This window comes from Centroberyx affinis, unplaced genomic scaffold (assembly GCF_046629955.1).
Source record: "Centroberyx affinis isolate AG114_WGS23_722 - 3 ecotype Tasmania unplaced genomic scaffold, CSIRO-AGI_Caff_v1 ptg000449l_1, whole genome shotgun sequence".
NCBI lineage: Eukaryota > Metazoa > Chordata > Actinopteri > Beryciformes > Berycidae > Centroberyx > Centroberyx affinis.
The window spans coordinates 40559-66353 of record NW_027279111.1 but is presented as its reverse complement, the minus strand read 5'-3'; the positions used below and the strand labels follow the sequence as shown (position 1 = coordinate 66353).

The following is a 25795-nucleotide window of genomic DNA, read 5'->3' as shown; positions in this document are numbered from 1 at the left end:
ACAAATAAAGCTGTCTTGCCTTGCCTTTAGGCTGACATTAATGTTTATGATTTGAATTTATAGTATACATCACGTTAAGTGGTACCAAACTGATGTAAGTTATGTAAAGATGGAGTCTTTTAAAGTAAAAAATAAAAATAAAATTAAAAAAAAAAAAAAAGGCTTTCCTTAGTGTTTTTTGTTTTGTTTTGTTTTGTTTATTTTGGTGGTTGTTTTACAGTAAAACCCTGCCAACAGCATTTTCGGAACAGACTAAAATAACTTCTTCCTTTTATGTCCATGATGAGATATTCTTGTCTGAAATGTAATGTAAAAAGTTGCACAATGCAAATGACACTTCTTCTTCTTCTTCTTCTTCTTCTTCTTCTTCCAACCCAAGTGAAAGCCACAGACATAGGAAATAGAGCAACCGGTCTTGTCTTCCTGCTATTCAAATCTGAATCACATGGTGGCAGCATACGTCTATAGTATGAAACAAAGAGCTCATCGCCTGCAAGATAAATTCATATACTTTATCAAGTCTACTTTATATATGTATATATTTAAACATCAATCAAATAAGTACAAGGCAATTAAATAAAAATGTGGGCTCTTACTGTGATTAAAGCAGATTTTGTAGGCAATACAAGAGTAAAGACTAAAGACTCCTTAAAACAGATTTCTTATGTTTTTACTTTGATAGACAGATTAGTGTTGATTTATGACAGCACAAATGTATCTCTAAAGGCAAGTAAAATCTTAATGATGTCATCAAGAGACACATCCTGGAGCTGCTCCCTTGACAGTGAAGGGGAGACCAGCCTTGATTTACAGGGTGTCTGGACCCATTTTCAGTTCTTAGGCTACTTGTTAGCACTGCATTAAAAGCAAACTGATTCTGATCTAAAAGTTCAAGCAACTTGTCATGAGTCCATACAGTTAGTCCTCTATCAATATATGATTCAGCTTCTGCCTCTTAATTGTATCATAGCCTTTCTTCCTTGGTTTCTAGTTATAGGAGACAATTATTCATGTTTACAAAGGTTCATCATTGTGTGTAAGGGTCATGTGCACTAAACAGCCACATAAATAAAGTTGGCAATCCATGTTCATGTATCAACATTTATTATAATATTTTTCTGCATTTTAATTCTGCCTAATATAATTAATGAACGTGCCTGCTGATATTATATGTACACAATTAGAAAGAGTTTTAGAGTGATCAGGGAGAGAGAGGGTGGAAGTTGGGCCCTGTCCCTCTGGGGCCCACTTAGGGCTAGTATTGTAAATTATAAAAGCTGTGATTTACATAACACACTGTATAATTTATATAATGTACAAAATGTGTACACCTTCTTGGTAAATAACAAAAAAGCACATCCAGTCATGCATAGGCTACATGTTTAGATTTAAGATGGGGACCCTTCCATTCCAAATCAACGTGTGTGTGTGTGTGTGTGTGTGAGAGAGAGAGAGAGAGAGAGAGAGAGAGAGAGAGAGATGTTGGGGGGGGGGGGTTATTACATGGGCCTAATAAAAATATTCTCATCTTCTCCAAAATGTGTCTTATGTTTTTTCTGTCTATCCATTTACGAGGAAGCTCTTCTCAAGAAAATGACATGGAGTGAACGTGTCTGTCAGGTGTAGTGCTTTAAAATTGCTCCAGTCTCCATATGACCGCGTGCACCTTCAGCCCAACCCACCAAGGACTTGAACGCCTGCCGGTGAGAGGAGCGCTCACAAGCTGCTGACTCTCTGACACGCGGACATTCACTGTCAAAATAACTAGAAGGTTCATTTGTTGGTAAGTCACTCCACATTTCATTGATTAAGTTGCGTATTCAATAACGAATATGATCGTAACGTTGGGTAGAACTTTTATAAACATCCAGGAAGACCGCATCAAACCACAAGCCACTTGCTATAGCCCCGGCCGGTCAGTTAAGCTAACTCTTGATAAAGCTAATTAAAGTTAGACTATCTGCACCATACTGTAAACGGCTACGAGTCTGTTTCTTATGAATGATAAATGACCTATTTTACACTTTAAAGGGCTTTCCTCTTCAGCATTTAATGTTAGCACTACAGCTATCAGAAGCAATCACTCTTATCAAATGTTTGTAAGAAAAGTTGTGCCACAGCCATAGCTTAAAATTGACTTTTTTGTATTTAAAATAGCAGACACCTTCCAAGTCTGGTTGGCCCATTTGTTTTGTGTCTGTTTGGGGTTTTTTGGCAGCACTGTAGGAAATTATGTGCCTGCATAGACTTAACATTGAATGTGTGCCGTGAAAAGGACTTTATGGCAAAAACAATTGTATTTCCATTTACTAGAGATTCATTCTTAAATGTACTCCTTATATGTACTTTTAAGTTGCCTTAAAATGTTGGAATAAATTTTCGGCAATAAGGGTTTTATTTTAATAGTTTTGCCGTAAATAAATGTTTTATTCAGAACTGGTCCAAAATGTTACAACTTCGATTTACTAGATCGACAGAGTTGTACCTCGAAGGCTGAGAAATGTTGACTGAAGTTAACTAACGTTACGCCTCAGAAAATTAAACCGGCAAATTTGGGGCTGGCACCTGTTTTAATACAATACTTCCATGGCTTTACTTCAAAACGTTCAACATTCCTTATTGAGGGTTTTATTTTGAAAATGTTGACCGGAAGTTTTATATATGATTAGATTTTTCATTCTGGCTTCACCACGGATGTTAAACTCTGTAAGGATGTTATGTACTGTCTAAACTGTGCATCCAAAGGTCTTGGACAAAGTTAAACCAAGCTTTTTAAATCTTTAATTCAGTTTTGTTGTATGTTGTGTGTTGGTTTCTTGTTCCGTTGAGAAATCAGACCACCTGTCACGTAGACGTCAGTTAACGTTGTCACAGGTGCACAGTTGTTTTCATTTTCACATTTGTTTAGTTAGTAGTCTTACATTTCCCTCTAACTGTCGTTAAAAAATCTTAGATGTTATTGAAACTTGCAGATGCCCTGCACTGGTGGCTAAAACACTTATCACACAGCAGTACCAGCCTTTTGCACGTCGCCCATTAAAACCTGCACATCGGTTGCAGTTTCTGGATTATTGACACAAAAAGAGGAACGTCGCTCGTGTCAGTTAAACGTTCAATGAACACTTGAGTCCCTGGACACCCCCCAATACTGTAATATAGAATATGTTTTGAGATATCTTTCGAAATATAGTACACATATTTGTCAAAAATATGTGTAGGCTATTTACAGATGATTCAGTCGAAATATGCTGTAGATTTCGAAAGAATTCCATCTACTTGTTCAAATGCATTTTCGCCCATTTTACATAAAATTTAGTGCCTGGAGGTAATTTAGTTCAGTCCCAGTTATGGTAGCCTACTATATCACAGACTGAAATCCCAAACTCGTTTTTTTGGAAACTTCTTCATGAACACTTGGATTCTAATCATTAGGTTTTATTTATCTGTATGTGTGTTTTTAGATGAGATCTATGAGCCAACCAATCATCTGCAATAGTTTATTTGCATACTGCCTAGATAGCTGTATATTTGGCGCAAGGTCTACTAATGATAACTTACATGTAATATTTAGATTTTATCGATATAGATCGAGATGGGACAAAATTGGACAAACTAAATGCATCATTGCAGTGCAACAGCACAGCATCGGATGTAGCCCACTGTTGACGTTGAAACGGGGAGGAGCAGGGCGGACGGCAGGATGTCACTGACCGACAGTAACCTCACTGGAGGGTGCATCAGCCTGCAGCGTTACACGGTTTGCGCATGTGTGCACGGGCTCACCCAGCCTGGTTGTCATGTGATGCTGTGGTGTGGTGGCTCTGTGCGTTTTCGTCTCTCATGGCAATTGGCTGAGACTGATCTTGCTATAGAGTAAGGGATGGCACACATTTGTATGTTCTCATGTGAGCATCTCCACACGTGAGTTAAGAGTTTGACCTTGAAAAGCAAGCCACCTTAAAGTCTAGTAATCAATGTACATCAGGTCACCTTATTTCCCCTGCACCTTATTTCCAGTCTGCATTTTCTCAGATTATTTGCTCAGTTGCTAGTCCATTTTGGCTGTCAGATATTGATGCTTTGTGAAGTCTTTGCTGTTACAGCCATAATCCCATGCTCTGCTCCAACCCATGAACACACACATTTAACAAATAAAATCTTTGGCCAATTTTTGTTCATTTATTTATTTCTAAGCATGTTCTAAAGTGTATGTCAATGTATTTTTTTTGGCTTCAACTGTTAAAATGTCTCTATTTCAACAGAATTAAGGTATCTTATTTTATTTTCAATAAGTATGACAAAAATTTCAGCTTGTCATTTTACCACAAGTTTCCATGTATAAATTAACCTTTTATGCTGTACGTCTCTGCAAAATTGTAGGTGCTTTTACTCTTTGTATCTTAGTTTGGGTGGGAAATTTGCGTACTTCCCTTTCTGCTTCTTGAACTATTGAACTGTGGAGGGGAGTGTAGGGGAAATTGTGCAGAGGAAACCACTCATCAGTTTAATCCAGCGTGTGCTACTGGGGTTCGCTCTTAAACATGGTGCTTTGTGGTCATTTGCTTGGTGTAATTTTCAGAGTTCATAGATGGTGACTCACTCTTGTTTGGAGTTACCCACAGGTTAAAGTGTAAAATAAGTGTCTTCATAGTTGTGAATTCCCATCTTGTACTTCACTCTCAAATACAGTTTTGCTGTCTTATATAGTAGAAAGCTGCCCAACTCTCCTCCCCTGTTTCATATGCTCCAGGTTAGAAGACCTCTGTTCACAACTGCCATATGATTGCCTTCACAGGGGTGCGTTAATGAGGGGTCAAATTGGGTCTTTCCCCTCTCAGGACTGGTCAGTTTTCACCCTTTTGGTTTAGTTTCACTTCCAACTGCAGACATTTTTGTCATGGTCAGTTCTTAAAATTCTGTTTCTCCTGTGTTGTTTCCTCCCCTCAGACAATGCCCTTGTTCTAATATCCTGTATATCAGGATAAGCTTCAAAAGAACTAGAAGTACAGGTATGGCTTGTCAAGTTAAAGTAATTGGGCTGGCTGTGTCAATACTACATGATTTTGAGCGGGAGAGCTAAAATGAGGCTTTAGCTTTGAGAACCTTATTCTGAGTAATGCAATCACAGCATGAACATTGGGTTAGGGTTAGAATGAAAATTCTTTCTGACTACAAGGCCATAGTCATAGAATAGCTTCTTGTCAGGTTGCTTAATGACTCAAAGCTTTGGTGTAGGTCAAATAAATCCAGCTGTGATGCAGTATCTAGTCAGAGTGATGTTGAGTTTTGATTAGAAGCTCTAGAATACATTGTAACAGTCTTCCTTTTAATGATGATAGCTAGAAGAATAAATAAGAATAGAAGTTGAATAAATTACAATTTTGCAATTGTTTAAAATTAAAAATTAAATCTCAATTTCTAATGTTGCTCATAATGTAGGTCAGAGGATATGGGCGTCCTTGCAGTGTGGATATTTGCATGATCTCAGCCACAGTGGAAAGTCATAAAACCAAGCCAGCACAGCTGCAACTGCACTTGCAAACTTGACTTGTAGACCTATGCATACAGTCCCCTGGTTTGTCCTGTAGTAACCCCGGTCGGCAGAGCTGCATCGTGTGTTTGACTGTGTATTTCTGTGTGAGGGGGATGGGTTTCGAGAAGAGTGTGTGTGTGTGTGTGTGTGTGTGTGTTCCTTGAAGCCACTGCCCCCACCTGCATTCGTTTGGCTTGCGTGGCCTTATATGGAAGATGGGTCTTGTGGTGTGAGCAGTTTCAGCCAATCAGATGGCTTTAGGGTTGTAGAGGGGGGAAGTGTGTCTGGAGGAAGCAGGCTGGTGTGCCTGGGTGGGGTTTAGGAGGAGGGAACAACTGAGCCGGCCGGGGGTTTGAAAATGAATGATATGCTACACAAGTTGTAGGCTTAGTGGGAGAGGCTAGCATATTTGTGTTTAGCGGCAGACTGAATTCACAGCATTAACACTGAGTGGAGGATTCCAGAAAACCTGCTAAAAACAACCCGGGCAAAGACTTAGCTACCAACAATGCAATGTAAGTATTTCAGCTTGATTTCGATTTTTATTTAATGTAGCTAGATGAATTGCTTTTGCCTTGAACAGCAGTGCTTTCACTTCACACCACACCAGTTTTGGTAAGGAAACGGCTTGTTTAGGTGATTGATGGGAATAATCTTAACTATCTTAAATATCAACTTGTGTGTAGGCATATTTCAAGTGTGATAATCAATGATTTTGTATGAATATGGATCAGTTATTTCTTTAAGTTTGTCTGCAGTGTGATTTCCTTGGCTCTCCTTTGGCTTAACCATTTCCTCACATCACTCTTGTGGTTATGAAATTCAGCTGACTTCTTTGTTAACCTGATAAGCATGAGCCCAATTGGTACCAAATATAGAATCTCTTGATTTTAAAGAGAGGGCTGGCTGGTAAAATGTACCGCCCCACCATCCTCTCCACAACATGTGGAGAGCTGGTCTTCGGGAACTAGGGTGGGACCCAACAGCAGATCTGTATTGATTTTGTCAGATGACAGCTGGAGGTGAAGGGATGCTGAAGCCTTATCTCTTTTTGAGAGGTCTGCATTGGCTTGCAAATATTTGTCTACAGAAGGTTAAAATGTTTAACGGGGGATGGTAACTGTACAGTGAGGATGCTGAAGTAAAGCTCCAAGGTAAACTGCACTACTGGGGGCTGGTCAGAGGCAGCAGCTGGCTCTCAGGCAGGGGATGAGAAATCCGATTCATCTCAGTTCAAATCAAAAACGGGTTAAGGCAGTACCGTGGAGTCGGTTGCAATCTTGTATGGACGTAGAGAGATAAAACATGAGGACAGAGGGAGAAAATTTGTGTGTGTGTTGGGAGGGGGGTGGGTTATAGTCCCTTTGACAGGAGATTAGCCTAACTGTAGTTTGCGGGCGTGGTGGTATTGTGTTGGGGGGGGGGGGGAGGGAAGTCCCTTGTTTGTTTTGAGACAGACGCACAGTTTTGGCAGGGGGTGGGGTAGTTACGGTTGCCTAATTTCTTTATTGAGAAGAAACTATTGTAAACTATTGTCAAACATATTAACAGTACGTGCTCCTTCAATATTGGTCAATGATTTAATTTAAATCTTAATATTCTCATCTTTCCAACTGTTGCATTTTCCTTTTTAATACAATATTGAGCAGCTGTGGCTACACAAGACTGTGCTGTAAAGGTCCTAATCCTCTCTTGATTGCATGAATGCTGGGGCCAGTTTCTATCGTGATGTCAGTTTGCGCAGTGCTAAATCCATCAGACAATTCATCCTGGGCAGTAGTTGTGCTGGCCCATGACTGGGGAAACTCCAGGCAGGCAGTCAGGCAGGCAGTGATGCAAAACACCCTTCCTGTCTCTCTGGGCAGGAAGGAATATTAATGAAGTGCCCCCGAGAGACCTTGGTTTCGGTTGTTGACAACCCTCCACAAACACACCCCACGGTTGGTATCGATATCAATGGAGCAAACCACTGCATCGGATGAAATGCGATTTTTCAAAGCTAAAAAGTACGGTATAGCACAACAGACAAGAGAGTTTATTTGAGGAAGAGTGTGGGATGGCATCTGCTGTGATAACATAAATTATTAAATGTTTCCTACTTGAAACTGGGTTTTTTGGTAAATGTGGGGGATGTTTACCTGCTGACAGTCTTCCAGTTTAATAATCAACAACTTGTCCCCTCATGACAAATGATCGATATCAGCAATCCACTGACGAGTTGCGTGATGCAGGAGTGGTAGCGGGTTGTCACATCAGAGCTAAATCAGAACTACGCAGCTCTAGCCTTATTCATCTAACCTTGATGGGCTCATGTGACGTCGGCTCATCAGACCTAAACGGACAGAATGCTTGGAAGGAAAAAGGAAGGAGGGGGAGAAAAAGGAATTGACTGAGGAATGAAGGTTCTTTCCAGCCTGACGTTCTGCCCGAATATATCCCATCTCTCATTGCACTCTTAATATCATTTGAGTGACTGAGCCTTTTCTTATGATCAGTGTCACCCTCCTCACCCCCCCATCCCCACATCCCACCACCACCCACCCCTCAACCCCCATGCTTGATGACCAAAACAATGAGCATGCACAGAGCCTTTAAAAAAAAAAAAAAAAAAAAAAAAGGGGGGGGGGGAGAGAGGGCTTATTATATTGTCCGTCCCAGCCCCGGTCCATCACACGTCTGCCCCCACCCTCTCCTCTCCCCACCCCCTTAAGACCGCTCATAACCCCACATCCACCCACAGCTGTGTGCGTACGTCCTTGAGGAGTCTGTAGCTGCGTTGGGAAGAAGAGGGGAAAATAAAATGGCAGCCTTGCATATGTCCATGTGAGAAGCGGTGAGATCACCCCATGACATCTGTCTTCTTGGCTAAGACAGCATCAGGGCTCCGCAGGAATCTGTAATGAGCTGACATCTCATCAGGGTGAATCGGCTGCCCGCCTCACCACGGCCAATTTGCGAGGTAGAATTGATCTTTTCAGTGATAACGGTTTGTGTGCCCATGACACTTTGACTAGATGGCTGTTGATTCCGGGTAACAGTCAGGAATGTTAGTGTAGTTTTTATTTTATTTTTTATTTTTTTCTGCATTGGTACTTGAACACACACTACTCCCATTAATTTCTGCTGAGCATTCCAGTTTTCCAGCTTTCCCCAGTTATACATTCAATGGAAGGTTTCAAACCTCTGACGTTGATAGAAAATATTTTTGTTCATGCTCCCTGACCCCCGTGGAGCCTGTTTTCTTTACACTTGCCCTTGCCCAATTGTCCTGACTGGTGAGCCATGATAGGCTACTACCACAATAGGCAGAAAAGCCTGCTGGTATGTGTTTTCAGCCCCCTTAGATAAACAGCAGCCCACACCAGTGTCTTTACCAAATGGGGGCCAAGCAAGGCTGTGGGCTTGAGTGAGAAAGGGAGTGTACTGGGGGTGTGCGTTTGACAGCGGTGGAGCGGTGATGGTTTATTGTTATGGAGGGATTGACGTGGTTCCTCTGGTGAAGTAATGACCAGAGGTAGATGAGGATTCGCTGATTCGTCTCCCTCCCACCCCCTTTGAAATGGACCTCATTATGGGCTGATCATCTTCACGCACTGCTGAAGCAATTACATTTAGCTAAAAGAGGTGCTTTGTTTATAGAGGATATAATTAGCGGACATGAACAGGCTGTCTATTCATTATAGCAAGACAATGTTACCTGTATCAAGATTTACCACATTACCAACTAGGCTGATGTAATCACTTGGACTGTTGCCATACTACCTAGTTTTGCCAACAGAACAGTTGTATTATAGAAGACAATATAATTGTATAATTTGCTCATATATTGTAAGGTATGAAAGTTGACAGTGAGCAAGAAGTAGTTAAAACATAACTGGTCTCCCAAGTCATCTCTTGCCAGCAGTGTGTGTGTCTTTCCCTTGTATTTACTCAGTAGTGGTCAGTCACCATATGTCACCAATGTTTATTTGCACTAGCACCAAAGCTAGGACCAAAATGGGGATGGATGTGGAACCATAATTACCCCCAACTGCAGGGAAACACTGATATGTTCTGTTCATCTATGGTCTGCCCCTGTGACTTGGAGCCAGTAACACTCTGGTGTGAGTCTTGTGAGTTTTGGAAGCCGTTGGCAGTCACATGTCGATGTCAGTGTTACTGTGTGGCAATTAGGTCAGGGGAGCAGTGCTTTTTTTTTTTTTTTTTTGGTCATAAGGCATCCTCTTGAAGCGTGCCTGAACCTTGCTCCATGAGTGTGTGCGTCTAATATCCTTCGCCATTTGCTGTGACTTTCCAGGCAATTAGTGATAACGAGCCCTGTTCAATATCCCTCATCCCCCTCTCTCAGTGACCGTGTGTGAGCCCACCGCCATGTCTGCAGCCGTGGTGATGGAACCTCCCAGAGACAGTGGCTTCCTTCAGTCGTCCTGTGGTGCCGAAGACAGCGCGGCCTCCCTCGAAGACGTTGCTGTGGATACAGCCAAGTATGCCTGCACGCACACCGACACACCTCAGAACCACTGGCTTACTGTATGTCTGCTGCTGTCAGGGATTGTAACGTTACTGAGATGATAGCTAATTGCCAGTACTTTTAGCACTGGGCTAGTGTAGCATTATTCTTTTTCACTAGAATCTGATTGTGGGTTAAAAGGGAAAGTACGCAAATGGCAGCCAAATAGTCTCCCAGGCTAGTGCTCCAGTGCTCACTGGACACTAGTATAATTTGCATGTGTTGTAAAGTGTGCAGTGTCATTCTGTGTAAATGTATCTGTGTGATTAAATTCCTGTCAGCACAAGTATAAAGTCTTAATCATTTTGCTTTGTCAATTAGGCTAAGCTTTTATTTGAAATTGTTGTTATTGTGAAAACTGAAAATACACACTTGGGAGGGAAGGCATTACATGTCCGTGAAACAAATGCGACTGTAGCCCAACAGGGTGTTGCGGAAACAATTGTTTACTTAGACCAGAAAGCTATTTCCCCTATGAGCATGGGAAGGTTGTTGCCCTGGGTTATCCCCTAGGATGTGCAGTAGGCTTGGGGATCTACGTCCCTGTGTGTGTGTGTGGTGACATGATTTTTCCTGTTCTTCAGTGAGTCCTCAGAAGAGGAGTCAACAGGGGAAAGGGAAGAGGAGACTGGCACCCGTGATGAGGTCACCACCACCAAGCCTGCAGACATTGTGACTGAACAGCCCTCAAACACACAGACAGGTGGGAGGTCAACACACACACGCATACACACACAGGCAAATTGTTCAAATTTAACAATGGAAATGGCCACCAGGTTCAATGCTGTTTACACTCGCTTTGTCTCACTCTAAACTAACATTAACAAGGGTGCTGCAGCCTGTAGTTTGTAGTAAGCAATCTTCATCAGATTTTCACTGGACATGGGCACACACAGAACTGGGTCGAGGCAAAAAGTGGAACAATCTTTACCACATACTCTATCCTCTTGTTGGATATAGTCCTTGTGGTCCAACACTGACTGTGGGCTGCAAAGGTTTCTACTTGCCTAAGTAGTGTTTGTGAATCCATGAAGAAGTAGGTCAAACGGAAGTGAGTGAACTCCACATTCTTTGGCAGAACGACTTCCCTTTTCCTGCCTTTCTGCCAGTCTCCAGTGGCCAGGAATATTTTACTTTGACATTCTTTCCTCCCTTAGTCATTGCTGCCAACCTGGTTAGAATTTGAACTCTAAAGGCAAAATTATGGTTTCTGCGGTGTGCCCGGTGTGCCTGGTGTTCACGGCAAGACCGTTCTCTCTGAAGAGGCACATTTTTGGTAAATATGGCAGCAGCACGGTGTTCACGGAGAGCGCAGAATCTCCTCTGGTTATCCATTTTTGCCCGTTGTCAGCTGTCAAGTTTGCTCGAATAGACTACTTCCCTAGTAACAAATTAACATAGCAACTATTAACCAATCATAGCCTCGGAACTGACTGCAGCGAAACGGTTTCCAGGCAGTTGAAAATGTATTTTGAAAAGAGTCTCCCAAAAAGTCCCAGAAAACCATGGCAACTAAATATCATATCATAACATCTAGTGTTGGTAGAGTTTTCAATGAAGAAAAAGTCACCATCCTACTGATGCACCAGCTCCATGTGCTGGCGACTGTCAGTTTATCGCTTATAAGCCCACCACTTTATCATCAAGTTCATCTGTACACACACAATCATGCTACAACGGTATATGGAAACAGTCGGCCTGTCAGGTCACATGACCACACCATTCTCTCTTCTCTCCTCGTTTTACAGGCTTTTCAGTGTTGATGCTAAACACACAGCATGTGAAAGGTGCTTTCAGGACAAATTCAAATATTGGTAGATGTTATCCTCAGTGCTCTCCTCATCATAATAACCCTTTGCTGTTCAGATAACTGTGATATTTTGGCTGGTGGCCATGGTCTATGGCCATAATTAGGCGATAAAGTTTGTTTCCTCCAGGACATTACATATACAGTAGCAACAGTGCAATTTCATGGTCTATATGATAGGTATAATGATGAGATGATATTGATTCGGCTGTTTGAGGAAAAATTACATCCAACCAACTTGTAGTTATTGATTACCATAGTTAAGTTGGATCCTCACCACCCTCCCTGTGCATCCTGTGTGACTGACCTGCTGCCAAGGCTGTAGATTAGACTCGCTCATGGGCTCAGAATGTTTTTTGTGGCTGTAATATGGTGCCAGAGGGTGAATGGCATCTCCCCTACTGTGATAAATACCAAGGAGGAACAAGGAGGTCACATTTGTAAGTTTGGTTCTGTATGTTTTCTTGGGCAGGAGAGGAGGACTGAAAACATTTGGTCCTGAAACCTCTTGCCAAGCCTGGGGTTATTTTTCTGAGTGCTTCTTTCAGCAAGAGACTGTGCAGCTGCCTGGGCTTCATCTGATGGATTAATGTGATTTGTTGGTTTGTCCTCATACATAAATGGCACCATGGTATCTTGGCTGGATAGGAGCCCCTAAAACCTTGAACTCCTCTTCACAGCAATGCACCCATCACATGATTGTCAGTAAACGTTCTTAATTTGGTTTTAACACACGCATTCACACCTATATATTTGGCTTCTTCTTTTCCCACCCTCCCGCCATTATTGCCAATCATCTATGAACATAAAGAGGGGGGGCGGGGGTGGGGGGGGGGGGTGCACATTTTTTCCATTGCCTTACAAACATTAATTTGATAAAATAAAATCTAACAAATCCTTTTCCTGTCTCTTCTCCTCTTCCAGTGAATGCCCGGCGCCCAGATTCTCTGTCGGTGCCAGCAGCAGGGGAGCCCGGCCTGTGGACGTCCCAGGGCAACGGGGAGGTGAAGCTGAGGATGGGGGACTCTGGCCTGGCCGCCGAGTCCCCTTTGACCGTAAACCAGATGTTCACCTCAGCCGTGGAGCGCTTCGGCAGCTACACCGCTTTGAGCTGGAAGGAGGGCGAGCAGCAGAAGAGTCTCAACTACAGAGACTACTACCAGACCTGCCGCACCGCAGCCAAGAGCTTCCTCAAGGTAAAGCCTGGCCAGAGACAGAGAGGTGCCAGCAAATGCTCTTTAAGAATTAGGACAGTCAGCTTAAGGGTTTTTGTTGCAGTTGAGTTGACTTATCTAGTGTAAATAGGATGGAACATTCAAATATGAACTAGTGAAATAGAACACACACAATGAAAAGTGGTTTATGTGTAACTTATATGAAAATGATTTATATTTACAATATTGTATGAAATCCAAGTGTAATATTTCAGATATGACTCGTTGCTTACACTGAGGAGCACCCAGCTTATCAGCTCATATAGTTGGTAATGAGGTTTTATTAGCATTGAGAGCAGTAAAACAAACCGTTGACAGTTACACATTTGCACGTTCAAGACCATAAAACTTTCCATCACACATTATTGCTCATCTCCTCGGGGCAACTTACCACTAATACATAAAACCTTTCACCCACACAAGATGTGAAAAAGCAAGAGAGAAATATCTGTAAAGTGTTCTCTTTACAAAAAGAAGCACCTGTTGTCACCATTCCCTCTCAGCAACAGTTCCCCTCCCGTCTCAAAACGTCAAAGATATCTGCTTCAGTTTAAACAATCCAGTACTGTTGTCATTTTTTCACCTCATGCCAGCGGGTTTGGCTTTCTGGCAGGTCAGTCTCTGCAACACGCGACACAGTACAACAGTGTCAGACTAAAATGTCAGCCATGTAGGCGGGCCAGCCAGCCAGTGAGGCAGCTCAGTACAAACCTCAGCTGTACATACAGCACAGGGCATGCAATTGTTTATTGTGCAACCCAACACCGTTAGTCAGCATGGGGATCAAAGGGCTGACTTGCTCTCAGTGGGGGACGTGTTTGTATACATACACACTGACATACACGCTTACATGTGTCTATCCCCCCCCCCCCCCCCCCCCCCCACACACACACACACACACACACACCACACACACAGACACACGCACACACAGACTCTTGGACACAACTGTCCCTGATCCTTGGGGCCTGTAGTTCCTGCAGGCAATAAGCACATGATGCTAAGCTCATGGCGCTCGATGGCAGTGTATGCTTGTCTACATTTTCACACTCTCCCACACATTAATGAAGCTCACAGTTTGGGCAGCGATGGCGTTACATTTCCAACCAGAGGAACTGAGGTTCAGGTATCACGCCTCTTTATGTTCCTGCTGCCATTATGAAAGGCTTCATAAGTTATTTAAAAAGCTCATCGCTGTTTTAAACTTGGTATCGGTTTGTGTTATGACGCATTGGTCTCACGCACATTTGGTGGAATACAGTATCTGCTTCCATAGTTACGAGCTACTATGGAAAATTCGCTTCAAACTATCTTGTGATATGATCTCTCAGAAGATCTGCGCATCTGTTGTTGTCAGGTCAAAACCTTGTAGGGTTTTCAGGAATTGGGACAAATAAACTCGGTGTTAGATTGACCACCATACATTTTTTACATCATACAGTAGGTTTTGACAGGGTTTTGTAAGCCCAGGATATATAATTTTCTCAACTTGCAGAGGAATGTGTCATCCTTAAATTAAGATAAAACATGAAAATCACCAAAATTGGAATTACAAGATTTTCACAGCAATATTTAAGTTGTGTGTTTCTCAGATCTGTGTTTTAAAAAGAAAAACTCTACCAGATGTGATTTAGTAGTAGATCCAAATATTATTTTTAGTATATTTAACTACATGTGTTATTATATTTATAGTCTAACTCAGTACACGTGTGTTTGTGTTTTTCTGTAGCTTGGTCTGGAGCGCTACCACGGCGTCGGCATCCTCGGCTTCAACTCCGCTGAGTGGTTCATCTCTGACATCGGTGCCATTTTGGCAGGGTAAGTGTCTGCTGGTGTCTGTTATGAGTTTGTTTGTGTAAGTGTCAGCAATGAGCTGAATGTTCCCCTGCTGGCTGTTGAATTTACAGCTGTGTGTGTGTGCAAGTGTGCATGTGAGAGACTTGAAATATGAGCATGCCAGAACACTACGCTGAGTGACTTTGAGTTCAGCACGTACTCCATTGACTTAAAGACAACTGGCTGATGGATTACAACATGCTAAACAGGAGTGCTGGTGAGCTGTGTGCTGATCACACCATAGTATCGCCAACCATCTCCAGCATGGTCCTTGGATTAACTAGATGTAATGGAACCCAATACAATAGCGCAAATTAAGAACTCAACCCATTGATTAGAAAAGGCCAGCTTTGCCCCATGGTCACACAACTGAGCTGGTTATGTCAGAACATCTGAACATGAATGAACATCTGTCATGTATCAACAGTGATCTGTGTGTGCACTAAATCTCTGCTCTGACAGCACCGGCAACACAATCGCATGTTCAAATGTGGATTACTCCATAGACTCCCACGCCTAGTCTCTGCTCACTGCTGATGCATGACAGTAAGAATGTACTGAAACTGGTAGCTCTGCCAAGCTGTGAAACCTGTCCTGACCGAGAGAAATCACCATAGAATTTCTTGAATAGTCTCTCAGCAGAAGAGTCGGGTTCGCAGCATGTCATGTTGCTGGAATGTTGCTGATGAAGATCCATATAGGATCAAAGCTGTATTGCGAGAGTGTCAGCGAGTTCCATGGGCACACACTCTTTGGGAAGAATATCAGATACACATGGAGTAAAGCCTGCAGGGTCATCATCCTTTTAGCTAGTTATTGCTGAGACTAATGGTGTAATGTTGCGAAGCAGCTATAAGTGTAGATAGAAAACGGGTGAGATGAGTCGAGGTCTGATCAGCATTGAGAGCAGGTATGATGGGGTTGGTTGCGGGACACCAGGTCTTACTGTTGAGCCTTCTGGAGGTGTTGTGGGCTGGATTCAATTAAATATCTGTGATGGGAGTGGCCCATTTGCTCAACTCAATGACATACCTGAACAGCCAAGCCAGGTTTCTATGTTAAGTTCTCTCCCAAAATAGCACATGGGATAGTTGCACTTGCTTGTATTGGTAAATGATCAAGAAAAACTGCTCCAGGATAATGACTGAACACTGTCTCCTTCGTCTGACTCTCTCTTTTCTGTTGCAGCGGTTTTGCTGTGGGTATCTACACCACCAACTCTCCCGAGGCGTGCCAGTATGTAGCGGAGAACTGCAAGGCCAATGTCATTGTGGTTGAGAACCACAAACAGCTGCAGAAGATCCTTCAGGTGAGCTCAGAGGGTGATTGTTGAGGTTGAGATGGAAAATGATTAGTTACTATTAGACACTGACAAGGGCGGAGGGACAAAAACGTTCTGTCCATCATGAAATAGTGGACATTGAAAAGTGCTTAAAATATCTTTCTATCACGTGCGACCCCATATTTTCAACAAATATGACATTGAGATGTGCACACTACTATTCTTGCTCAGAGTTGTGATCAGGACCACAAGAAACGGGGGCAAAAAGCAAAAACATGTAGCGGCGCAAGCCAGATGTGGACGTTCACCTAAGCATTTTTACTGTTTATTCTGTGTATTTCTCACATTTTTTATTTCTTCCTAATGAAATTTCCATACACACTTTTCTTGTTCTCATTGAGAACAAGGAATCCCATTGAGATTGTATGTGCCAAAATATTGAAATCCTAACAATACAAGAAATAATATCACTGGCACAGGCCTTCGATCAATACAGCATTAGTCCTATATTTTTGTCATGAAATACCTGTTATCAGTATTGGTAATCAGTAGTATAGAAATGACACAGGTGTTTGCATTGACTATTGTCAGATGTCTGTGTACTCATAAGAATGTATTCTGTGTTTGTTCACAATGTTCCACAGGTTCAAGACCAGCTGCCACACTTGAAAGCTATTATCCAGTACAAAGATGCACTAAAAGAGAAGAGACCAAATCTGTACACGGTAAGGACACACTGCTTTGGACATGGACACAGTACACAAACAAGAGAAGGTTTAGCCACTTGCATCATGGTGTAGATGTGCATGCCCTTTTCCAGACCAACAGGGTTCAGTAACATTTTTTGATATTCTTGTAGATTCCTAAACAAATATTGTCCCCCCAACTTTAGTTTAAGAATCGTCAGTTCAGTTAATTTTTTGTCACATTATTTTTCTTTGCGTACTGTAGTGGGCAGAGTTTATGGAGCTTGGACGTGACGAGCCAGACACTCTCCTTGATGAGATCATCTCCAGCCAGAGGCCCAACCAGTGCTGCACGCTCATCTACACCTCAGGAACCACAGGCCAGCCCAAGGGAGTCATGCTCAGCCACGACAATGTAAGTTACATTAGCCAAGTGCGTTGCATCTACATTTGAGAAGGCTGAACTGTCACTTGCCTGATTCCTAGCACTGTCAAGAAGAGTGTATTCCAGCTGTGCGCTTGCAGTGGGGGAAAGTGCAGATGCAATTGAATGATATGCACAATACAGCGAGGTAGACTGCTGCACAGATCAGCATGTTGCATAGCTCTTAGTTTCTAAGAGGTTTCTTGAGACATGTAGGCATGGATCAGCCTTAAGCTATTAAAATGACAGCAACTTTAGTACTTTGCCCATGGTTAAAATTCCTTTGAAGACAGTTAAAGCTTTCAACAGGTGCTCTTATCCACGGGGCTTATAATGAGCTAATTCAAATACAGAACACTAACCCCGGTCCTCCTTTCCTTCCCTTATAGCTGACATGGACAGCGTTCGCCACCAGCCGCCATGTGCGTCTGACAGACGCCACCCAGGCTCAGGAGACTGTGGTCAGCTACCTGCCACTCAGCCACATCGCAGCTCAGATGGTTGACATCTGGGTCACCATGAAGGTCGGGGGGGCTACCTACTTCGCCCAGCCAGACGCCCTCAAGGTGAGGCACACCGTTTGTCTGTCTGTGTGTTTACATGTTCACTGTTCAGTATGTGTGTTTAGTATACAAACATGTGCACACCCAAAACCTATAGTCCATCGCTTACTCCAGAGCTTCAGGTATATATTCTTTTTTTTTTTCATCAAGTTAAAGTTTTGTCATATATAGAAATAAAAGTGAATGAAATGCTTATGCACGCCATTATCCTCATTGTAACAGAAACTGCAGCATAGCAACAGCCATCACTGGAATCACAAGTCACAATAGCGCAATTAGATAAGTCCAATGTGAACAGTCAGCTGAAACTTATCTCTGAACCTTGAGAACCATCCACCCATCCAGTGTATCCTCCACAACATGTTCTTTGATAAGAATCTCAAGTGTTTTTCTGCAGTTCAAAATGTGACTGACATGCCGAGTTATCTCTTAAAGGACATTTGCTGCCAGGCCCTCCATATCATTTCATATTATGACCATCATCATTACCACCCTCTATCCTCTGATTAACACAAACCAAGTGTGTAATCTAATTAGGAGAAGCAGATTAAGAGAAGACTTTTGATACAAGTGAAGGGCATCCTGAGGGGGACACGTTGACATTTTACACAAACGAGAAAAGGCTTCTTTGTTGCAAGGTTGTGTGTTGGGTCTTTGGCAGCAAACAGTAGCTTCTCTTTATAAAGCAAGAATTTTCAGCCTGTTGCATCACACTGTAGTAGCAGATGTTCATGGTCTTTACCAAGTATTCGCCGTGCTCGTCTTCTCTCTATGTGAGATATAAACTGTGAGTGGTGTTTATACTTCAAATAAAGGCTGCTGGTGCTAATAGTATCGTGTCTGTCTTGTCTTCCCAGGGCTCCCTGGTAAACACCCTGAAGGAGGTGCGTCCCACAGCCTTCATGGGCGTACCACGAGTCTGGGAGAAGATGCAGGAGAAGATGAAGTCTGTCGGGGCCAAGTCTTCCACTGTGCGCAGGAAAGTCGCTGCCTGGGCCAAGGATGTGGGTCTGCAGACTAATCTCACCAAGATGAACCAGTGAGTACAAATTTCAGCTTTATTTGGACATGATTGATTCATTTCTTCAGGGGTGAAGATTCCTATTTTGTTGCCTTGGTTGTCCTGAGCACAACCCTGGTTTATACCCCAAGACCAAATCACACTTATGTAGCTTTCCTTACTGATTTTATTCAGTTTTAGAAAAGCAGTACAGTTGGCTTCATTACCTCTTTAGTTGCCTTTCTGAATCACATTGATGTTGACATTGATACAAAAAATCTCTTCCATCTGTCTCCTTAACTCTTATTTGTACTGTGTTGCAGGAGTATTGTCAGGGCATTGTAGCTCTGTCCCTGCTTTACATGCCTTACTATCTGCTACGTGTAATTTTAGTGATCTAGGAAGATGAGGTTATTTTACTGTTGCACTCACTGTAAGTCATTCTGAAAAAGAGCATCAGCTGAATGCCCTAAAAAGTATATGTAATGATCTTGTGTGCCTCACTGGAGATTTGATGTTAGTCAGCCTAGAAAAACCCAACTCATCGCACGCAATGACTCACACTTCTTCCATTTCCTCACCCCTCAGAAACGGAGCAGTTGGACGCGCACCGCTCAACTACCGCGTGGCCAAGAAGCTGGTGTTCAAAAAGGTGCGTAAAGCCCTGGGCCTGGACCGCTGCAACAAGTGCTACACAGGCGCCGCTCCCATCACCAAAGACACCCTGGAGTTCTTCCTCAGCCTGGATATTCCCGTGTACGAGCTGTACGGCATGAGCGAGAGCACCGGTCCTCACACCATCTCCCTGCCCGACGCCTTCAGGCTCACCAGGTACCTGCTTTTCTCCTCTCTGTACTCTCTGATATCCGTTGACAGGTATATGTCTGTACGTCCCTCTGAATATTTGAAAAATTGCCCTGCAGCTGTGGAAAGGAGATCCAAGGGTGCAAGACGAAGCTGCACAACCCGGACGAGGAGGGCAACGGCGAGATCTGCTTCTGGGGCCGTCACGTCTTCATGGGTTACCTCAACATGGCTGACAAGACGGAGGAGGCTCTGGACGCAGAGGGCTGGCTGCACTCTGGCGACCTGGGCAAACACGACCAGAATGGATTCCTCTTTATCACTGGCCGAATCAAAGGTAAAAAGGTTTAAAGGTTTTTCCTCTAGCACTGTCACCATTTCACCTAGAGACACTGACACTGACTCCCTAACTGTACTGTATTGGACCCTAATCCGCTACTAAACCTGTTCCCTGAGTTGACTTGTCTGTGTGTGTGTGTGTTTGATTGCAGAGCTGATCATCACAGCAGGAGGAGAGAACATCCCTCCTGTCCCCATCGAGGATGCCGTGAAGGAGGCCGTGCCGCTCATCAGCAACGCCATGCTGATCGGCGACAAGAGGAAGTTCCTCTCCATGCTGCTCACCATTAAGGTAAGCCTCGGAAACTGAGACCTGGTGTAACCGTCGTTTTACACATGCTTCTATTGTCCAGATAAATAATTAATAATAGATCAGTTCAAGGGCAGCAGGGTGGTGGAGTGAGTAGGGAGACCGTGCTTCAATTGGATGACAGTGACTATCTGGAGTGACTATCTTGCATGTCTTTCTCTGTTTGGCTGTCCCCCTGGCTCTAAATGGCCATGAATATTACTACTATATGTACTATCCTCAGCCAAGTACCCATGCCAGACCTCGTACCCTAGTGAACTCTGCTTCAGTCATGGTAGAGAGCCTGTTCAAAAGACAACACACAAACAACACTTAGCAAGCCATTTGTATAGAGGGAGCTTGTTATGGAATGCGATAAGAGCAGGAGGATGCAGCAGGTCGTTATCACACAGAGTAGAGGATATCAGACTGAGAAGTGACTAAGACTGATGTAACTTGTTAGCGATACTGTATCTGAGGCATGCATTTTAAACACTGCTGGCTCTGTGACATGTAAACATCTTATCTTTATTCCCTTTTATCTAATCGCATAAAAAGCCTACAAGTCCATCTTGACTGATGGCAAAAGGAGATTTGCCGTCAGTAGTGAAAAAGCAGAGCACTGGCTTCTTCTACCATATCGTTTCAGAGAGTGCCACCTGGTGGATTGTTTGGCAAACTGCAGCACAGTGTACATGGACTCTAATCCAAATTTTGAAAGCAGAAATGCTCCAAACAGTTATTGCATGGAAGAGGAAATAATAATGGAATATTAGAAAACAAAACAAAATAATTTAAAACGTGACATTTTACTTTTCCTCCAGTGCCAGGTGAATGGGGAGACGGGCGCCCCAGAGGACGAGCTCACAGCGGAGGCCGTGGAGCTGTGCAGGAGGATGGGCAGCAACGCCGCGCGTGTCTCTGACATCTCAGGCGGCCGAGACCGCGCCGTCCACGCCGCCATCCAGGAGGGAATCAACCGCGTCAACGAGAACGCCACCTCCAATGCCCAGCGCATCCAGAAGTGGATTGTACTAGACCAGGACTTCTCCATCACCGGAGGAGAGCTGGGTGAGTAGGATGGGAACACTAGGTGTGGTGGATAGGAGAGTATGGGGGCCACATTGTAGAAACATGTTAAATTAATGTATATCACCAAAGAATTCAAAGACTCCAGAAGACTCTAACTTGCAAATCCTAGCCTAGCCTAAGGACACCTATCCTAACTTGCTACTAGCCAGTTCTCATGATAAAATAACTATGTTAAATTTCAGTCAAAAGCCTTTCATCGAACCAGCTAAGTGTTAGACCTTGGCTGCTACTTGGATGATTATGGTGTCACAGCAGAGGTTGACAATCATTCATACCTATTGCTGTTGCAGTTACAGATTAAGATGTCCAACATTAGCAGGGTGGCTAAGAATACAGCTGTAATCAATGTGCACCACCGCAAAACATCAGCTGTAGCAGATACATTTCATTGTGACAATCATGAATGGATGCAACTTTGTAGTATGTTTTTTTTTAGTTGGTTTGAAACACCATGCACTCCACCCACCAGTCACTGGTCAGAAATAAAGGTCAATCTTGGTAACCCTCGAATAAGACATTACAAGTAGAACAAGGAGTCTGACTACAGCAGGTAGGATGTCCTAAAATGTAGATAAACTAGAAGGGTTAAGTTAAAGAGAACTAAGGTGGACTAAGGATCTGTTTCTATAATGGAAATTTTTTTTGTTTTTTTCTAACATTGTCATTTTAGATATGCATGGGCAGTTGGGATTTTATTGTAATGTAATTGAGATCCTGATAAGATGGAAGATCCTGATAAGATGGAAGGTAGAGCAAGGTAAAAGCTGGTAGGAATATAGAAAAGTACCAATTATGAGACAGTTTGGGATGAGCAATAAATCTGCGATGTCTTAAATTTGAGATCTGGAACAAGTATGGAATTTTGAAATGGATAAAGGCTAGCTGGACCAGGAGAGAAGGATGTGTGTATGAATCGGTGCTAAATTGTGTGTGTGTCCCCCAGGCCCTACCATGAAGCTGAAGAGGCCGGTGGTCATGAAGATGTACAAGGAGCAGGTTGAGAACTTCTATAAGGAGGTGGCCACTCCCAGCACCCCCGACAACCCCCTGCCTCCCAAATAGAGCTGCACTGGGACAGTTCGTCCCCTCCGCCTGCAGAGGGATTCAGAGAGCAACCATGAAAGACCTGATGCTGACAATGTCTCTCTGTCTCTTTCTGATGTACACATACATGCATACATGCACATATATACACTCCAACATACGCAGATACACATGTATCCAACCACTCCGTGTTGCCGTCTCTCTCCTGTAAAAATGTTTTGGTAGCTTTCCTTTTTTTGGTTGTTGGGTTTTGTTTACATTTGTGGGTGCTGTACAAAAAGGAAAGCAAAGAAAATCCACAAAAAGCCATTGTAAAATAGCTTTATGATTTGGAGTTATCAATAAGCTGATGTCAACTATTTATTTGTATTAATGTGATGAACAATAATATCCGATAGATGAAGTAGCCACAGCTGTATGAAGTCATTGTTTTTTGTACTGTAATATTTGAGAGACAAAGTGGCAGAGAATCCAAAAACAAGTCTATAGGACGTAGCAGAATTTTTTTGGGGGAGGAATATGTGTTTTGAACGTGTCGCTCTTTATTTATTGTTTCCAGTTTGCCAAAGTCAATGTTTTACTTGGGCCAAATGAGCTTCAGATGTAAAGAAATTGTTCCAGGAACACTTGATATCAAATTTAGCATTCGAATCCAATTTTTACTGGCCTTATTGTTGTTTTCTTGTCTTTGTCAGTCTGGTTTCAGAGCTCTGAAGGAAAGTGAATTAGTCATTTATGTTGTGGATCTGTCCAAACAGCGAAGCTGTTCTGCAACGACTCAGTTTCACGACGACCGAAGTAGATGCAGTTGTAGAGATGAATAGAAATCTGTGGGCTACAACCACACCATCTCATAGTTGAGCATCCAACCTACGTTCTTGAAACAGTGAAACCATGTCATTCAAGCCATATATATATATCGCAATTCATGCTTTTTTGTATCCATTTGAAAAGTGTGTGTATTCAGCTATTGTGTGTTATCTCAGTACAGCCTACGCACTTGCTTGGTTGAAATGTTTTCGAACAATTCTTCTGTGTGTAGAATTGCTGTGATCTTGTGAAATACTGTAAATATGTTTTGCCTACATCTGCTTCTTCTCTCTTGTTGTCTTTATTTTTTGTGGGTTGGATGTTCTTTCAACTGATCATCAGCCATTTGTTGAACAGCCCAGCACCACTTTTGCACGCATACATGGAGAAATTGCAACGGGAAATGTACAGACGTTAGATTTTAGGTTTATGGCAAATGTATCAGCTGCGTTAGCATTGTCCTTATTGCTGCTGTTGCCACACCTATGCATCAGATATAGAAATGTTCTAATGCTCAAGGTTTTGGTACTATAACCAAATGTCATACGCCTCCTTGAAGACATTTCAAGTCACATTCTGAAATAAGGTTTTGAGGAAGTTTAAGGTGAAAATATCACCCACTACTGCAATCCAAAGAGTTGATTCCTGTATATGTAGCAGCAGTAATGTACATGATGCTTAATCTGTATGTTTGTAACCTTCTCACAGTGAAAAGTGAAGGCGGGTATGGCTTGCTCAAATCAACTGAAGTAAGATAAACATAACAGTGCAAACTATAGGCCAGAAGGCAAATTATGTCATTCAGGCATATCTATAATGTTGTTAAATGAGGAAATGACGGTGATTCATAACAGTATGCTGGGCTAGGCGAGTTCTCTGCTGTCTTCAATTATTGTTTAAGTAACTGCTGTGAATACACAGCTAACATCTCAAGCCATTTCAGGCATTTGAGTTTCTGTTCCATAGAGGCTGCAGAAGGCCACCTATGGGCAGTCACATACTGGAACATGAGGACTTGGAACAGTTCAATAACTTTAATGTGTTTACAGCCAGGACTGGGTCTCTATAAAGTACCACAGTACTAAGATCAACTTTGTTCAATTATCCAATTACAGCACTCAGTAACTTTATTAAGAAGGGTGCTCTACAAATCTAGTTATTGTAATTCTGCAAAAGCCCAGTCTAAAACAAATCAATGAGAGCTCACAACACCCTAGACAGAATACTGGTTTTACCTGACCTTAATAAGACATGAGCTTATGTTCCTAAGAGTATCAGGGTGTGAAGATGGAAATATGCATGTGACTGCTGGAGAAACAGCTGGGCAGGCCTGTTTCTGCCCAGTCTACAGAAATTTGAATGTCCTCTGTGTGCGTGTGAGTGATCAGTTACAAAATAAAAGTTAAATACATGGAGCGCTGCTGTCTCATTGCATTCCCTCTGTATTCCTTTGAAGTGTGAGGTAAATATTTCATGCAATACGTCATCACATCAAGGTTAAGAGAGCATTGCTTAGAACACAAAGTAATGCAATTTGAGGATATAAAAACCTACTAGAGACAAAGGCCAATGGCAACCCGTACTCCAACAATCCTACCTGTAGCATTGATATTTACTAACATTATCTCAGTAAGCATAGCCTGTCACATACAATAATACATTTACTGAAGGTTATACCGCAGCAGAGGTCTCGGGATATTGGCAATATGTTTCCTCAGTGCAGAGCCGACCGTGGACGGTGTCACAGCACACTATTTATTTTGGCTGTTTATTGGCCGTTGCCAATAAATGTCCCTACTAATAGTGACATTTCCTCAATAGATTGTCCATGCATCATGACCGTTATTGCCTGGCCCGCTGCTTGTCCTTTTAACCCCGCAGACTGCAGGACATCAGGGACCCCAACATGAACCTTAAATGAACCCTCCACACCGGGTCAACCGCAGGTCAATGAAGGGACACGCAGGGACAGTACTCAATGACTTTATTAATAATATGATTTCAAAATAAAAAATAACATTAAAATAACATTTTTTGTCCTTGTTAACAACTTGCATCATATGGCCACATGGTGGCATTGTAATGCCAAGTTTTTAAAAATACCAAATCGCATTGTTCTTCTGCCATCCAGTTCATTTGTTCAGCCCATTATGGTAGCATCAACCACATACATGGAACACATTTTGGACTTCCCCTGCCCTCCCCTCTCCCCGTCCCAAACCCAACTGTAACCCTCACCCCCCAAAATAAAAAAAAAATAAAAAAAAATCAAACCTTGATAAATACAGGCAACCCTGTCCCCTGTCACAGACACATTATGACAACCACTGACACAGGAAACGCCCCGTCTGCACATGCCCCCCCCCCCTCACCCACCCCATCCCATATTCCTCACAGCATCTGGAGACAAAACATTTACTCGCAAGTAACCATTTGCTGCTCATTTTGCTTTTTTCTCATCCTCTTTAAAGATCCACACAGTAGATATTCTACCTTTGCTTTATTATACACTTATATATATAATATAGTCTCAGTTGAACTGCTCCCCTCTCACAGCCCTGG

At 42.7% G+C, this 25795-nt stretch overlaps 1 protein-coding gene across 2 annotated transcripts; it reads left to right on the top strand.

The window, feature by feature from the left end:
- The first annotated feature begins 1702 nt into the window (after nt 1–1702).
- acsbg2 (acyl-CoA synthetase bubblegum family member 2) lies at nt 1703–23510 on the top strand. Of its 2 annotated transcripts, none has more exons than XM_071517031.1 (15): nt 1703–1783; nt 9882–10017; nt 10628–10746; nt 12775–13046; nt 14794–14882; nt 16089–16209; nt 16827–16907; nt 17134–17283; nt 17682–17858; nt 18713–18894; nt 19444–19686; nt 19779–19996; nt 20151–20290; nt 21112–21358; nt 22323–23510. In XM_071517031.1, the coding sequence occupies exons 2-15, from the start codon at nt 9905–9907 to the stop codon at nt 22439–22441; spliced, it is 2271 nt and encodes a 756-aa protein (XP_071373132.1). In that variant the 5' UTR covers nt 1703–1783; nt 9882–9904; the 3' UTR covers nt 22442–23510. The 2 variants fall into 2 exon arrangements, with proteins under 2 accessions (XP_071373132.1, XP_071373130.1); XM_071517029.1 differs by lacking the exon at nt 1703–1783 and adding an exon at nt 5899–6048.
- Nucleotides 23511–25795: the final 2285 nt, after the last annotated feature.